Source organism: Pseudopipra pipra, chromosome 3, assembly GCF_036250125.1.
Source record: "Pseudopipra pipra isolate bDixPip1 chromosome 3, bDixPip1.hap1, whole genome shotgun sequence".
Taxonomy (NCBI): Eukaryota; Metazoa; Chordata; class Aves; order Passeriformes; family Pipridae; genus Pseudopipra; species Pseudopipra pipra.
The window spans coordinates 91,993,119-92,009,143 of record NC_087551.1 but is presented as its reverse complement, the minus strand read 5'-3'; the positions used below and the strand labels follow the sequence as shown (position 1 = coordinate 92,009,143).

The 16,025-nt window shown below is 36.3% G+C and overlaps 1 protein-coding gene across 3 annotated transcripts in view; it reads left to right on the top strand.

Moving 5' to 3' along the window:
* The window catches only part of HCRTR2 (hypocretin receptor 2), a 37,224-nt gene extending 22,628 nt beyond the window's left edge, over positions 1–14,596 (top strand). For all 3 annotated transcript variants that reach the window (XM_064650322.1, XM_064650321.1, XM_064650323.1), the window contains 5 exons: positions 457–572; positions 7,075–7,295; positions 8,786–8,907; positions 10,043–10,237; positions 11,482–14,596. In XM_064650322.1, the coding sequence (XP_064506392.1) occupies positions 457–572; positions 7,075–7,295; positions 8,786–8,907; positions 10,043–10,237; positions 11,482–11,675 (848 nt within the window). In that variant the 3' untranslated portion in view covers positions 11,676–14,596. The remainder of the gene's footprint in view (positions 1–456; positions 573–7,074; positions 7,296–8,785; positions 8,908–10,042; positions 10,238–11,481) is intronic.
* Positions 14,597–16,025: the final 1,429 nt, after the last annotated feature.

The window sequence follows — 16,025 nt, the reverse complement described above, 5'->3', positions numbered from 1 at the left end:
GTCTGTATTCAGTCTTTATAGGTGAGAGACTATATATTCAGGGATATATAGTAGCCTTTGCAGAATTGAAACTATAGACAATTATACAACCTGTTAAATATGTCAACGGTGAAGTAGGTTGGATATTTAGTTAGCTATTTTTAGATAACCAAATTTTTTATCTTTCACTGTTTTAATAAAAAGCAAAACTTTTGAAAACTTCATACCCAAAGTAATAACGTGGTAAGAAATCAATAATGTGATACAGGAGATCCTTGAGATAAAAGCATGTTTCTAATAGTGATTAAAGAAGTGATTAAAAAAGCGATCTTGACCATAATATTATTAGATACATCTTCCATTATATCCTATTATGTTGAAAAATACACGCATATCTATATAAATAATTTGTCTTAAGGGGATTTTGAAATGTATGTATATTTAAATGCACCTTTCCTATTTGAATTCTCTTTCCAGCTGAGGTTTACCCCAAAATGTATCACACGTGCTTTTTTCTGGTGACATACATGGCACCACTGTGTCTTATGGTGTTGGCCTATTTGCAGATATTTCGAAAGCTGTGGTGTCGCCAGGTAAGTCACTCAGCACTGGCTCTGTTTGCTTGCTGTTGCGACTATGCAGATTCCCGTGTACAACCTTTTTTTGTATAAACTCCATGTTTTCACTTAGGGCTGGTTTACAGCCACCTTGGATAGGCATTGAGGGTCACTGAAAAGGGAAGGCAGTCAGGCTGAATGTAAAGCCTTCTTACTCATATCTGTGAAGGGCTTAGAAGGAGAGACAGCAAAAGGCAGAAGATTGATTACAGACAGAAGAAAGTGCTCTGAAATGCTTACTGAAATACCTTAGGTGACCTTATTTATACTGCTTAAATCTCCTGGAACAGCCAAAAGTTAAGACTGACCTTCTCATTTTGTTATTTTTATTTTATTTTTCCTAATCAGTTTGTTAGCAGGGCCAATCTGAACTGGGAGATTGGAATTGCCTGATGTGAAGCTGGCTGTTATCAGTAACATTTGATATGAATTGCTGACAAATAATTGACATGATTTCTAATGCAAGCATTAGGGACCTGGGAGTTTGGATTGACAGGAAGCTGAACATGAGCCAACAGTGTGCCCAGGTGGCCAAGAAGGCCAAAGGCATCCTGGCCTGGATCAGGAACAGTGTGGCCAACAGGTCCAGGGAAGTGATTCTTCCCCTGTATTCAGTGCTGGTGAGGCCACACCTGGAGTATTATGTCCAGTTCTGGACCCCTCAGTTCAGGAAGGATATTGAGGTGCTGGAGCAGGTCCAGAGAAGAGCAACGAGGCTGGTGAAGGGACTCGAGCACAAGTCCTGTGAGGAGAGGCTGAGGGAGCTGGGGTTGTTTAGCCTGGAGAAGAGGAGGCTCAGGGGAGACCTCATCACTCTCTACAACTCCCTGAAAGGAGGTTGTAGCCAGGTGGGTGTGAGTCTCTTCTCCCAGGCAACTATCAGCAAGACAAGAGGGCATGGTCTTAAGCTGTGCCAGGGGAAGTTTAGGTTAGATATTAGGAAGAAATTCTTTACAGAAAGGGTAATCAGGCATTGGGCTGCCCAGGGAAGTGGTGGATTCTCCATCCCTGGAGGTTTTTAAGATAAGACTGGATAAGACTTAGTGCCATGGTCTAGCAACCACGGCAGTAGTGGATCAAGGGCTGGACTTGATGTTCTCGGAGGTCCCTTCCAACCCAGTTGATTCTATGATTCTATGATCTGGTTTTTTAAAACTTCAAATTAAAAATACAGGAAAGAAAACAGGAATACTAATCAAAAAGCCAAAACAGCAACAACAACAACAAAAAAAACCCGAAGCAGGCAAACACACAAAGAACATTTGAATTTAAGTGGCAAAAATTTTTTTCAGGAATGCTGAAATGCATTTTGTGGGTATGAACAGTAACCTGTCACACACCAGTCTATGATGCTCTCTGCTGTATTCTACTTTGTCCAGGATTTATCTGTAGCTGTAGTCCTCCGCTACCGCTGCCCTATCATTCTGCAAAGGACAATAATTTGTCATTGTAAAGGACAGTAATCTCCTCCTGGTGGAGACACTATGCAAGATATTCCCTCTCAAATGGCTCTAACGATATTTCCATCAACATGTGGGCATGAATCATAGAATCATGGAATCATAGAATCATAGAATCAACCGGCTTGGAAAAGACCTCCGAGATCATCAAGCCCAACTCTTGATCCAACACCGCTGTGGTTACTAGACCATGGCACTAAGTGCCACATCCAGTCTCAGCTTAAAAACCTCCAGGGACAGTGAATCCACCACCCCCTTGGGCAGCCCATTCCAATATCTGATTACTCTCTCTGTAAAAAATTTTTTCCTAATATTCAACCTAAACCTCCCCTGGCACAGTTTAAGACCATGCCCTCTTGTCCTACTGATAGTTGCCTGGGAGAAGAGACCAACCCCTACCTGGCTACAACCTCCTTTCAGGGAGTTGTAGAGAGTGAGGAGGTCTCCCCTGAGCCTCCTCTTCTCCAGGCTGAACAACCTCAGCTCCCTCAGCCTCTTCTTATAGGACTTGTGCATGAGAATCTTTTCTCTCTCACCAGTATGTCTGATACCATCCAAATCTAAGGCTGTCCTGGGCAGGCCATAATATCTACCACATAAGTAGCATTTTTCATGTAGTTGAAATTGATGCATCAGAGAAATCACAAGTAGACTTTAGATTTCTAAATAAACATACGATAAAAGTAAAAATCAAATGTTATACTGACAGAATATATGTCTTGCAAATAAATAAAGAACAGGGAATACCAAATCCACTTTAAGGCATTTTGCTATCATCTATACATCATAAGAGCAATTATTCTCACTTCTAATCAGATTAGGTTAAACTAGAATTGCTGTTTATTGTGCTCTTTAAAATATTATTTTTGTTTTTAATTTCTTACATTAATGAGATTAAATAACAAGATAGCTTGAAGGTAAAATTTAACCTTTACAATTTGAGGGGACCTTTCACCAGAACAAAGGATTTCCCTGTGTGGTTTTGTAAGTTCAGTTTGACATAGCTCTAATATGCTCTGCCTTGCTGAATCTGTCCTGTATCACTCAATGACTTTATCACCGTATTCCTTCTTAACCTTCTCTTCTATACTTTCTTTACAATCTACCTCCTCTCTCAAGCTTTTAACTAAGTAAATTAATGCACAGCACTTGTTCTTAACCTGCATGTAGCTTGAAAAGGCTGGTTCAGATTCAGAGCAGAAGCTGAATGACTGAAAACCAATCTCTTTTGTTGGGTTGCCCCATTCCCCCCCCAGTTGTGTTAGCTGGTCTATTTCTTCTTCACAATGTTTCTTCTCCCTATGCATCTTGCATGCTGTCAAGGCTAGGATGATCCTTTATTTTTCAGTGGCAAAAAGATAAATACTACCATAGACTTAGTGCTTAGTGCCAAATTACAGATGTCTCTTTGCCTGGCATAGATGATAGCACTATGTATATGAGGCTGCACTAAGTGAAATTAAAGCCACGGCACATCTATTATTAACTGTGACTTGGCTGCAGGCATCAGGCATTTTTCTAAGTGCAGCAGGTGTGCTGTAATCAGTCATGTAGTACAAATGAATGTAGTGTTCTAAACGTATTCTTTGATAATAGTTTCAATGAAGAAATCATGCTGTTTACCAGAACTTCAGTTAAATGTAATGATCCTATTGCAAGGTACCATAAGCCTTACAGACGCACGTGATAGAAAAACCACAACAAACGGTAGATGTTTTCTACGTCTCAAACTTTTTCTAAAGGTTCTTTTTTAAAATGTAGTGTGTCACGCGTGAAAATTTTCAGATGAAAGAAGTTAAGATATTTACTAATTATTGTTACCAATACTTTGTGTAATAGCTCTTAAAATTTCTGATTGTGTATTTCAAGCAGATCTTTGAACATAAGCTTTACAATCATTGAATTAATGATTCACCTTTGCAAAGACAAGAACAATTATGCAAAAACTACTGGGGATTTTGACTAATTTATTTTAATTGTTAGCAAGGAAGTAGTGACTTAGAAGGCTATATTCTCTTGTGGATTTTAAATAGGTTAAAAGTAACTTCGGAACAAATAAATAAAACTGAATGGACTTACAATGACAGTGTTGATACACAATTTGCTTTAAGTTCCAAGTCTGCTTCAATTTACTGATGTCCAAATGCATTGACACTAAAGCCTACTTGTATTAATGACTAGGAACTCTACCCATTTTCATTTTTGTAGTTGAAATACACCCTTCCAATCTTTGCAAGTTGATATTATATTTGAGAGATTTCCTTTCATTATAAACCCCTTGATAATTATTTGAGGAGATAGAGAAAAGGTGCGCAAGAAAATAGCTGTCATTTAGTACCTGTTTGGACACAGCTTTTAGTAAAACATTGAAATTACACAAATTCTCCACAATTAGCTCTATAACTGATTCATTACCAAAAAAAAGGAAATATATACATTGTGCTCCCATGTGTATACTTGTACATACCTAATCATAGAAATATTTATCTTGGAAAATACCCTCAAGATCATTGAGTCCAACCATAAACCTAACGCTGCCAAGTCTATCACTAAACCACATCCCTAAGTGCCACATCTACATGTCTTTTAAATACCTCCAGAGATGGTGACTTCACCCCTTCCCTGGGCAGCCTGTTCCAATGCTTGACAACCCTTTCCGTGAAGACATTTTTCACAAATTGGATAATATCCAATCTAAGCCTCCCCTGACATAACTTAAGTCAATTTCTTCTCATTCTATCTTGTAATACATGCATGTTATGTTTACATAAATACGTATTTGTAAATCTTTCCATATACACACATACACATGCACACACACTTCTGAAGTGTAATGCTCCTTAAATGGTACTGCTATGCATCTGTGGGTATATAGTTTTTTGGGGGTGGGGTTTTGTCCTGATAATATTCTTGCTGTATTATTGTCTATTGGTGTAACAGTAGCAAAGCCAAGGTGTATGCCAGGTAAAGATTGAGGAAGCATGGGCTCTTTCAGAAAGGTTCTCAATACAAACTCCTGAAAAGTTAGCAATTTAATATATAGTACAGGGAGACTGCACATTGTATACAGTCTTAACTTTGATCATCTCTTGCTAATAAAGACTGCTTAAATAACAGAAAAGACCCTTCTACCTGCTCATACAGGTACAAACCAAGTACAGGGTCATGTCTAACTTTTCTGTAGAAATAGACACAATTTGGAGCCAAGATAATGTTTATCTTCTTCTAAATTGTATCTATCTACAATGAAAGCTGATCACTGATTCCTTCAAGTGAATCTTTGACATAATCAGAAGGGAGAGATTTGGCTGCAGTTCTTTGCTTTCGCCTCCAGTTCTTGATAGAATATGGTTACTCAGTGTGATTGAAAAGGGACAAAAAAAGCTTCTGATTCAAAGTTAGAGGGACGGGATATCAAAGTATGCCTGAAAAGCCAGAATCAGAATCTCAGACAGCGTTTTATCTCAGCAGATCATGGCAAAGACACACTGCAGTACTACACCCCACAGCTAAGTAGGGTAAATCCCTTGCATTAGGACAGACATGCAGTTGTGAAGCTGATAACTGCTGATTTCAGCTGAATGAGTGGAACCCACAGCAGAAGTGCAAGGGGCTCTGTTGGAGTCTTTAAGTCCATAGATACCTCAGTTAAAAAAAAAAAAAATTATAACCTATCTCCCAATCTGCTGCATTGATTTCTTGCTAATTACAAGCTAATTTTGCCAAAAAGTTCCAATAGCTGTAAATCAGGTTTGATGGTGTGCATAAATGCTAAATTAAGGGCTTGTCTGTGCAAGGAAGATATTCACACACAAAAACCCCCCAAAATCAACAAAAAAACCTACAACCAACGAAAAATACCCCCAAACCAAAACCACCAAAACCCCAACAATTTCGAATGTGCATACTTTTTAGTTTACTTTTTTTTCCTGAAATAAATATCAAAAATTTCATTCTTTTCTGGTCAGTTTGTGTGGATAAGCCCATTTTTTAAAAAATATTACAGTGTGAATTTTGGAGATAGTTTTAAACATGAAACATTATTAAACATGTAATGTCACTAGTCACCCCACACAAAATTGCACTATGCATAAATAAAACTATTATCTACTTATATTTTTATATATTATATTATATAACTATTATTATTATTTCTAGCCAAAAGGTTTTCACACTGTATAGCATTGAACACATTATAAATGTAATGGTAATAGAATTCTCTGAGAAAGTCCTTGCTATCTCTAGTCTTTTTCAGTTGGCTGCAGGCAGGAAGTAATTTTGAAGAACTGAAGCAATATTGTTTTATTTGGCTTGTCTTATGCGGGGGTACAGAAAACAAAAGCCAATATTTTTTTTTAATAGTATGGTGCTACATCTACCCATTTCAAAATGGCTTTGACTAACTTAATTCTTCCTATGTCTTGGCATTTTTCCAGGATTTCCCTCTGTTCATTACTGTATATGCATATATACTGTATATTCAGTTTTGAAGAACTTTGCAGGGAGATCCACACTTCAGCTGTGATTTCTTTAGCTACTTCATTGTCATCCAGGTTGTATGTGTGGAAGTTTTATGGCACTTATAGCTGTGCAGGCTTTAAATCCTTGTTTTCCAATGCTGAACTGCTGTTTAGTATACTCTAGCAGCATATTAATGGGATAAACTATTCTGCTATGCAACAAAACCCCTAATGTAGAACTTTATAGCAACATAATTGCAGCAATGGGGTTGGTAAATGTGATGGTCTGAAGACACAAGCAAGGCAAGGTATGTGGGAAAGAAAGAAAATTTTAGTACATCAGTTTATATTTGTATAAATCACAATTTTTATGCAGTTCTAGTGTGTCTGAAATTGAGTTTGTTTCTTGCAGCTACATCAATTAATTTAATTAAAAACTCCTATTTATCCCTGTGAGCTTACCTTGTGTATGTGAACATGTCTATTTTTCTTGTTATATCTACATATCAGTTTTACAAATGTTTTTCAAAATGTCCCTTTTTTTTTTTTCTTTCTTAGATCCCAGGAACTTCTTCTGTTGTTCAGAAAAAATGGAAGCCTCTGCAGCCCTCAGCACAGCCCCGAGGGCTGGGACAATCAACAAAGTCAAAGATTAGTGCTGTGGCAGCTGAAATAAAACAGATTCATGCAAGAAGGAAAACAGCACGTATGCTAATGGTTGTCCTCCTGGTTTTTGCGCTTTGTTATCTACCAATTAGCATCCTCAATGTCTTGAAAAGGTAAAGTTTATCCCAAAATGTAAACACTTGGTGCAGCTTTCTATCTAAAAACAATCCTCTATTATGAGATTCCTTTTATTCTGGCAAATACTTTTAAAGGATAAGCTTACTTATTGCCCAATAAAGAAATGGAAAATAAGTACACAATTGCAAGAAAATATATGTAACCTATCCATAGTACTTAAACTAAAGGCTGGATTGTGGAACCCTTATTAGCAAGCTCTTCCTCATGAAAATGATCTAGCCTATCTCCTCATTAAACCCTGTTATTTACATGGGATTACAGCTTGGTTGCTGTAAATACATCCATGGAAGTGCAGTTACCTAAAGCAGCAGCTGAAGGTTAGCAGCAGAGTGTAGTGCTGTGGCTTGGCTCCAAGGACTGTGAAATTCTGGGTTCAAACGTAAGGCCCTCATGCACAATTTTTAGACCTTAGGCCAGCCCTGTCAGTTAGCCTGAAATTGTTTTTCTGTGATACTGCAAATAGATCATCAGAGATAAAATTAGGTTAGAAGTTGTAACATTTTTTTATATTATTTCTAATTCAATATAGCCTTATGAAGCTCTATTTTCCTTTTTTATCCTTTTTTCTCGTGTTCATTTGGTATATAATGGTGTACACTCTTGTTTTTCGTACAGTGCCTGATAGGCAGGCTTTGGTAAAATTACATCTCGTGAGCCCTCTGGAATACCAATAAATAACTGCATATAGCAGAAGATTTGAATATCCTAAAAAATAACCAGCCTGTTATTTGTGCTTTTTTTTATTGTAATATTATTGGAACATTTCAGAATTTAAGGAATAGTTTCAATGCTTAAATACATCCCACTCAATTCTGGCCTTTTCCTGTGGCCGAATTTAAGTACCTTTCACTCTCAAGTCTTGGTAGGAAATGTGAAGAGAAAGAAGTATTTCCAGAATGCTGTTCAGGAACCTACGACCTGAAATAGAGGAACTTACACAGCCTGCCTCAACAAACAACAGCAGAGTAGGACCAGAGTTAGATTTTCACTGAAATGGCAAAAGGGAGGTGTGAGGAATCTGGAAAATACGGATTTCTCTGGAGACAGAAGCTGCTACTGTAGCCTCAGGGTTGGGGCCAGTTACATGCCTGTTCAGTCCCTATTTATTGGAGAGTAGGCCTAGAGCCAGGAACTTCAGTGACATGACTAGATCAAAAGCAACTTTTCCCATCTTTTCTTGGCTTATCTGACACCAGATGACTTTGGTTACTTGGCAGAAAAGTTGCGTATCTGCACCATAGCAAAGTAAAGTCCTGATGGTCTCTGCTGTGCTAAACCACCAAGACAGGAGGCTGAGGGTTGGGGAGAGGACTTTATTCTCTCAAGAAATAGAATACTGTTGAATCAGCTTTTCTGTGATATCACGAATAGGTCATCAGAGACAAAATTAGGCTAGAAGTTGTAAAATATTTTTGTATGATTTCTAGTTTTGCAATCTTTCAGGTTTGCTTTTCTCTTTCTGTAGGGTTTTGGGGATGTTTAATCATGCTGACGACAGAGAAACTGTGTATGCCTGGTTCACATTCTCACACTGGCTTGTATATGCAAACAGTGCAGCCAATCCTATTATTTATAACTTCCTCAGTGGTAAGTTACGGTTACCTAGTTTAACGTATAGTTTGAATGTAATGAGCCATAGCAAATAAGATTAATGACTGTGTAACATCAGCTCAGCTCCTCCGGTGGGAGCTAGACTCTCTTCCTGGAACAAGTTGCCTGAAGTATCCCATTACCTTCAGGCTATCTACCTATAACTAACCTGGACAGTGCCAGGGCCTGAGTCCAAGTGCTGGAATATGACTGTCCACGACATTAATTTGGTAGAGAAGTTCCTGGCATAACTTTGATCTGAAACAATTACTGTTCCGCTAAACACTCCCTGGATACTGTCTGGGAGGTAGCACAACCCGGGGGCTGTCCCCAGCCAGCATGTTGTGTGTAGGTATTGGGGTTTGGAGGCTGTGAGTCTTTAATAGTACTTGCATGACCAGACTGTGCCAACTAGGTTCAAGGCCAAAGAACCAGCCAGGATGCTGTTTACTTACTAGTACAGTTTTGTCTTGGTTCATATTTGTATCATTTGGCTATGGAGAGTAAAATCAGGGCCTAAACTGTACTGCAGCTAAAGCTGCAAAGGACCTAAAGCTGTATTGCAGCTAAATAGAGGGAGGCAAAACTATGTTGATTCTCACTACACATTTGCCCACTGTAGTTTTTTTGTGGTGTGTAGTGAGAAGATGATCTGAACAATTTCCTCTGAGCCCCAAAAGCAGACTAATGGGCTGTCGAACACTTCGAATCTTCTTTTCAAATATATTAATGGTGAAACACAAATTAGCCATGCTCTCTCATTTCACATGTCAAGTAATGATTCAATCATTTTAGCCTATGATTGCTCAATTAATTTTTTGTTATATATTTAATTAACCAACAGACTACCTATGTCATGACTCCATTAATCATTCTAGTTTGTTCATTCTGTCTAGCCAAGAATAATTCAGTCTTCACACCACACCTCACATATCTTCTTAGAAAGGTTATCTTTTTTCTGTCTTTCTTCAAGATGATGAAATTGTGATTTCCTACTTCTGCATGAGAAGAGCGTCTGGGTGATTTGCGCTAATTTTGCTTTAGATAGCTCCTTTTTTTTTCTAATCTATGAAGTTGGATGAAATGTGGTTTATAGTACAGTTTTTTCATGAGTCCTTTTTATGATTGACAGGGAAATTTAGAGAAGAATTTAAAGCAGCATTTTCCTGTTGCATCTTTGGCAGCCACCATGACGAACGGTTCACCAGAGGTCATGCCAGTACAGAGAGTCGGAAGTCCTTGACCACCCAGATCAGCAATTTTGATAATGTTTCAAAACTTGCAGAACACGTTGTATTGACCAACATAAATACAATCCCATCAAATGGTACTGCACCTATTACCTGCTCTTACTGTACTTGTCCCTATGTCTTTTGATCCTGTGGAAGTAAAATCTAATTGTCCATACAACAATATTTGGATATGAGCACACAGAGAGAAAAAGGGGTTTACAATTAAGGACTGACTATAAGAAAAGTAAATTATAAGAAATGTTTTATAGAATATACTACAACTTCAGTTATATATTGATGAAACAAAATTTCATCACATTAATTTCAAAAGCTGTGGTCCAGTTGAGGAGGGGATAAAGTAATCATATTCTATATAAATATTTTCTTTGGATCCCTACTTCCTTTAGACTCCTAATTAAATAAAGAACAATTACCTGAAAGTATGAAAATCATCTTCCCTGTCATTGGAATTTGTTTATAAACAGCTATATTCTATTCTGAGCTAATTATCTGAAGTTGTGGTATATTTCATGACAAAGATTTTAACCAAAATTGTGTGTACAGGTTGAAATACCTGCATGTCCTTTACTTTCAAATTATCTGCTTAGCATGCATTCTGGTGTGAGTTAGGCTGATCAAATAAGAAATTCACATTAATTTCTTTTCCAGCATTTTATGTTCTTTTTTCTGTTGGGTAGGTTATTGCATGTGTTCGGGAACAGCTGGGAAGCCACTTTTCACTTACTACAGGAGGAATGTTTATTTTTTCCCTGAATTCAATAGTATTGCCTATATGTATGGCACAAGCAAAGTTACAACCAGGAAACCCAGATGAAAGTGTACCCGTAGGTTATGTTTTATCCTTTGTCTCTTATTTATTATAACCATCTTCTCTCTGCCTGTCCTGTGCTCATGGCAGGGGGGTTAGACTAGGTGGTCTTTAAAGGTCTTTTCCAACCCAAACTATCAATGATTCCATGACTGGCTTGTACACAGGAAGCTGTAGTGCTCTGCTGGTCACAGTGGCAGCTGGATAAGGAACCACAGGGCAACTTATCAAACAGTGCATATTAAATAAGTAGTAGTAGAACATTAAAATGTTTAAAAGTAAAAAAAAAAAAATAAAAATCAAGGTTTATGTATTAGAAATGCCCTTAGTCTTCAGTCAAGAAGCTTTCACTTAAAATTTGCAAATGCAATTTTGAACAATTTCTGGAAGACCATTTTGTTAATAGACCATCACCTGCATTGTGTCCAGAGAGTGACAATCAGAGGATGAGTGAGTCAGCTACCTAATACAAACAGTAAAATGATCTTAGAATCTTTATTTTTTCTACAGATATTCCAGCTGTGCTCAACCCATCAAAATCAATGGAACTGCATCTCCACATACCAGGAATGAACATGACTTCAAACATAGATGAAGCCATGACAGTTTCTGCAGAAGACACTCTCAACACAGAGAATGTAGAGTGGGATAAATTCATCCCTAGCATAACAAAACTTACCTCGATGGAGTTACAGCAAGGATGACTTTGGCTCAATACACTACAAACAACAGTGTGGCACATGCTTTTAGGTGTGATACAGACTACAATAACTGGACAAAGGGATTCCTTCAAAATAACTGCCTATTCTATTTTTTCTCAGTCTTACAGAAACCTACTTACCTCAGTATGAGCTAAAGAACACGTCTTTACAAGTCTTTTTAAAGATTGTATTGTATCATACTTTGTAAATACTGTAGATATTTATTTTTATATATTTTAGATGCTGTGGAACGTTCTAAAATGTATCATATAAAGAAATCTAAATATTTGAAAAAAGTCTCAAACATCATTTATTTATATCCTCTTTCTATAAATGATTTCTATAAATTCTATGTTCATTATGGAACTTTCACTTCAGATTGATTTGGCAAGAGTCCACGTTACTTTTCCAAGCACAGATATGCTTCTGAAGTGTGAACCCAAAGTGCTGAAAGTCACAGATGTTTTCATAAATTTACACTAAAAGCCTTTCTTTTTTTCTTCAGACTTGAGTGCCTAAAAAGTAACTATCTAAATAAAACTTATGTGATGCTCAATGGTGCTATAGGCTCAAAATTCCTGCTCAGGCCAATAGGAATAAGAAGTGTCAGCACCCCCGAAGGACAGCACATTTTAACTTTTGTCGGTCATTTTAGTCCATAATATCTGCAAGTGTTGTTCCAGAAGATCTCTGAAGATCTTTGGAAAACATTGGTTATCTTTCTTGTTTTCTTGATTTCTCTCTCAACTGCCATTTGATATTAAAATTAAAAATATACAATCAATTAACAAATCTATATGCCAAGAAAATGTTGACTTTTTCAACAATTGAAATAAAATATTTATCTCTGGAAATTATAGAGGTGATATCTCTTTGGACTGATAGATAAAGCGCTCACTCATACATTTTCCAATTATGGGATAATCTCCCTGGCCTGGGGCTTCCTACTATGTATTGCAATTTTTCTTTTAAAGGATGGTGCATCACTGGAGACTTAGTCTACTAGATGAATGTGGCCTATGGGTTAGAAAAAGGCTAATCTGTCAGAATTACCCTGTGGTACTACTCTTGCATTTCAGTTCAGATTTTTCAAAAGAAAGGGTAAGATGGGAGGGAGGAATTGCTTTTCCCTAAAAACCATTTGACATAGAAAAAAGTCTTACGTATTCAAATGTTTCTACAAAGCCAATTATTCACAGACTAGATGTTATTTGAATAACTTATGTAAATATTTTTTCTAGGTTTTGCTTTGAGCTAATGTCATGCAATGTACTATCTATCATGGCAGCTATAGTTTTATGAAGTGCTTAATCACTTTATGTTTTAGCCTCCCCCAGCAGCTGTTTTACTTGACATTGTTGCAATTGCTCCATGTTTACATTGGTGTTGAAAGAAAAAAAAAATGCATTTGTTTATATATTAAAGTTTTCTGTTAAAAGAGAAAAAGGAGAATACTCTTTTCCAATTAAAAAAAAAAATAATGAGAAATATCTAAATGGAAAGAATGTTTAAATATCAAATAAAATAATAGGAATTTCTATATTTCTCTGTATAAGCTTAATATTTGAGTATAGCTATTATGTCAATGTTATTTCAAGAAATTATTTTACTTTGTCTCTTCTAAGAAAAGAAAACCCAAATAATTGTGGAAAGCACAGCAGGATTTGATTTTTTAGCTATTGCAGTTCCTTTACCATTAGAAGGCTATTTTTGCTCTTCAACCACAGATAATATAGAATTTTTAAAATGGGAAACAAGATATACTTTTTTCTATATAATTTGAAATGATTGAAGAAACAGCTGCTGAATTAAAACATTACAGAAATAGGAAAATGGAATTTGAAAAGTCCTCTAAGTTTTTCTTCTGTTTTCATATAAGCAAGTAAAAATTAAAAAAAAAATAATTAAAACTAGTAACTAGATGCAAAATAATTATCAGCAATCATTTATTTGAGACATAAAATGTCAATTAAGCCCAAATTTTGGAAGGCTACACTTTAATTTCAGAAAATGTATTTTTAGCTTTTCCTTGAAGAGAGAAAGAACGCAGAAAGTACCTGGTTATCCAAGAAAACCTGGACAGCATAGAAGGGGAGTAGGTATCCTTTTCAAACATAAAAGGTCACAGGTCACACATAAAAGATGAGCAAAATTCTTATGCCTTGTCAGGTGTGTTGCTCAGATCCCTGTGAGATTAACAGGGAGGGAAAGAGTACAGTATTTCTCACCTGGGCCAGGACATAAGGAACTAAAACAACAATGTTAGTGATACTCTTGGAAAAGTCCTAATTAGCATCTTTCTAAAGGGGGGTGAACACCACCTGCCAACACAACTTGTCTTCTTTTTGTTGCTACCTTAATGCCAGTGGGATAAATTGTGTTAGTTAAGTCGGTTCTGTGGCAAGAACATCATTAAAGGTCAATGGCAGTTTTGGGCTCTTGCAGGTCTTCTGTGCCATCTTAGAAATGGAGGTTCTGGCCTTAATTTTCTCTTTTGTAACAGAAAATGTCTCTTTTGCTCTCTTTTTTCTCTTTTCTTGTTTTCACTTAGATCTCCAAAATTAAAATATTCCAACATTTTTAGGAATTTCTTTTAGCCATAATTTTAACTTAACAGTAGTTTTTATGTAAAGAAAATAAATAAAAAATGAGACATTAACAAACAATTCTGGATGTTCCTCTGGACAGTTTTTGTTGAGTAAATAGCATATCTTTCAGATACAAATGATACAATCAGAGCTTATCTAAGATTTGAAATTGTAAGGATAGCTAAAGAGTGTTAACTAAGGACTGGGAACTTCCATGGTTATCAAGCTAAAAATTGGTTAAATATGGTTATCAAGATAAAGATTTGGTTATTTTAATGAAAAGACTTTTCATTCAAAAATTTCTGGATTCTACGAAATAAATATTTTTGATGCAAATATTCATGTTTTTATTTCTTTAGTTTTACAAAATTTGAGAACTACCTAGACTTTTTCTTCTTTAGCTCTGATATGTTTTCAGGCACCATTTTATTGCAAAGACTCCATAGCCATTTAAAAATCTGTTGACTTATTGTGTATAGTAGTGGTAGGGGGTTCTTTGCCAGTTTTAGGGCCTTTTACTCCAGAAAGATCTAAATATTTGGATACATTCAAAATATTAATCAGATGTATTTCTTTTTTAATTAAAATAATCACTGGGAGAAATAAACCAAATAGTAAGCAGTAGTTATTAATGGAGATAGAAATGGCTGTGAGAAGAGAGGGTAAGATTTTAAGAGCAATATGGAATGTAATGCCCTTTGCATGTGAAACAAATTAAAGCATCTTAAAGGAATTCTGGACTTCTTATCCATCAGAAGAAAAAAGGTGATGAATGAGCATTTCTTATCCAGTGTACAAATACTGAAAATTATCTGAAAGCTGAACCTTAATTGGGTTTTATTGCCTCTAGCTGTTTTGATATTCTAATATTTCCACTGGCAGGTTAGAAGCATAGAAATGGAGTTCTCATGCCATTGTTTCTGCTTGGCCACAGCAGCATTGAACACGGAGTTTAAATCACGACATATTTGTTTCTGCAGATATAAATTGTGCCACGGTCATTTTGGTACTTTGTCTCTCAACATATTTCACAGCCTTGGAGGTCTGATATCTTGACCTGTTTCTCCTTTCTTGTTGTCACTGTAGTGATAAGCTTGTGTCCTGCAGTCACAATGAGTGCAAGATAATATCTCCTTCTCTCCACCGCCAAAAAGGCTTTTTTTCCCCTTTTCTTCTAGACTGCATAGAGGGTACCATCTTGTTCCCTGATATTATCAAAATTGTTGATATTAAAAATCCATGTTATTAACCTGGCGAGTGCTTTATAGCACGGAAAGTACACTAAATATTAGCTTAACTCAGCCCTCACTGTATGATAACATACTACTGCATGTTATTATGGTTGAAGGCCAAGACCAAGGTAGCTCTCAAATTGAAAATTTGTCTCGCAGCTAAAATTATATTCATCTCTCTGATCGTTCCTTCTACTTCTACAGGTTTTTCTGTGGCTGTTGGATATACTGGGTGAAGTAATATTTATTGAATACGATTTAAAAACAAACAAATATTTAGCAATTTTGTCACTAGGAGTTTAAATAAATAATGCAATCAAATAAATAAGCTAAAAATCGTGTTAGAAATAAGATTATATGCAAGATTGAATTTTCCTGAGCTAAACAAAAAATAAACAAAATCTGGACTTGGGTTTGTCAATAGGCACAGGATTTCAACCACTACATCTCTTTGACAGATAACCTGAAAGTTCCATTATGGCTTTTTGTTTTAAGCATTCAAGGACCAAATCCAGTTAAAAGTATTCTGTAGT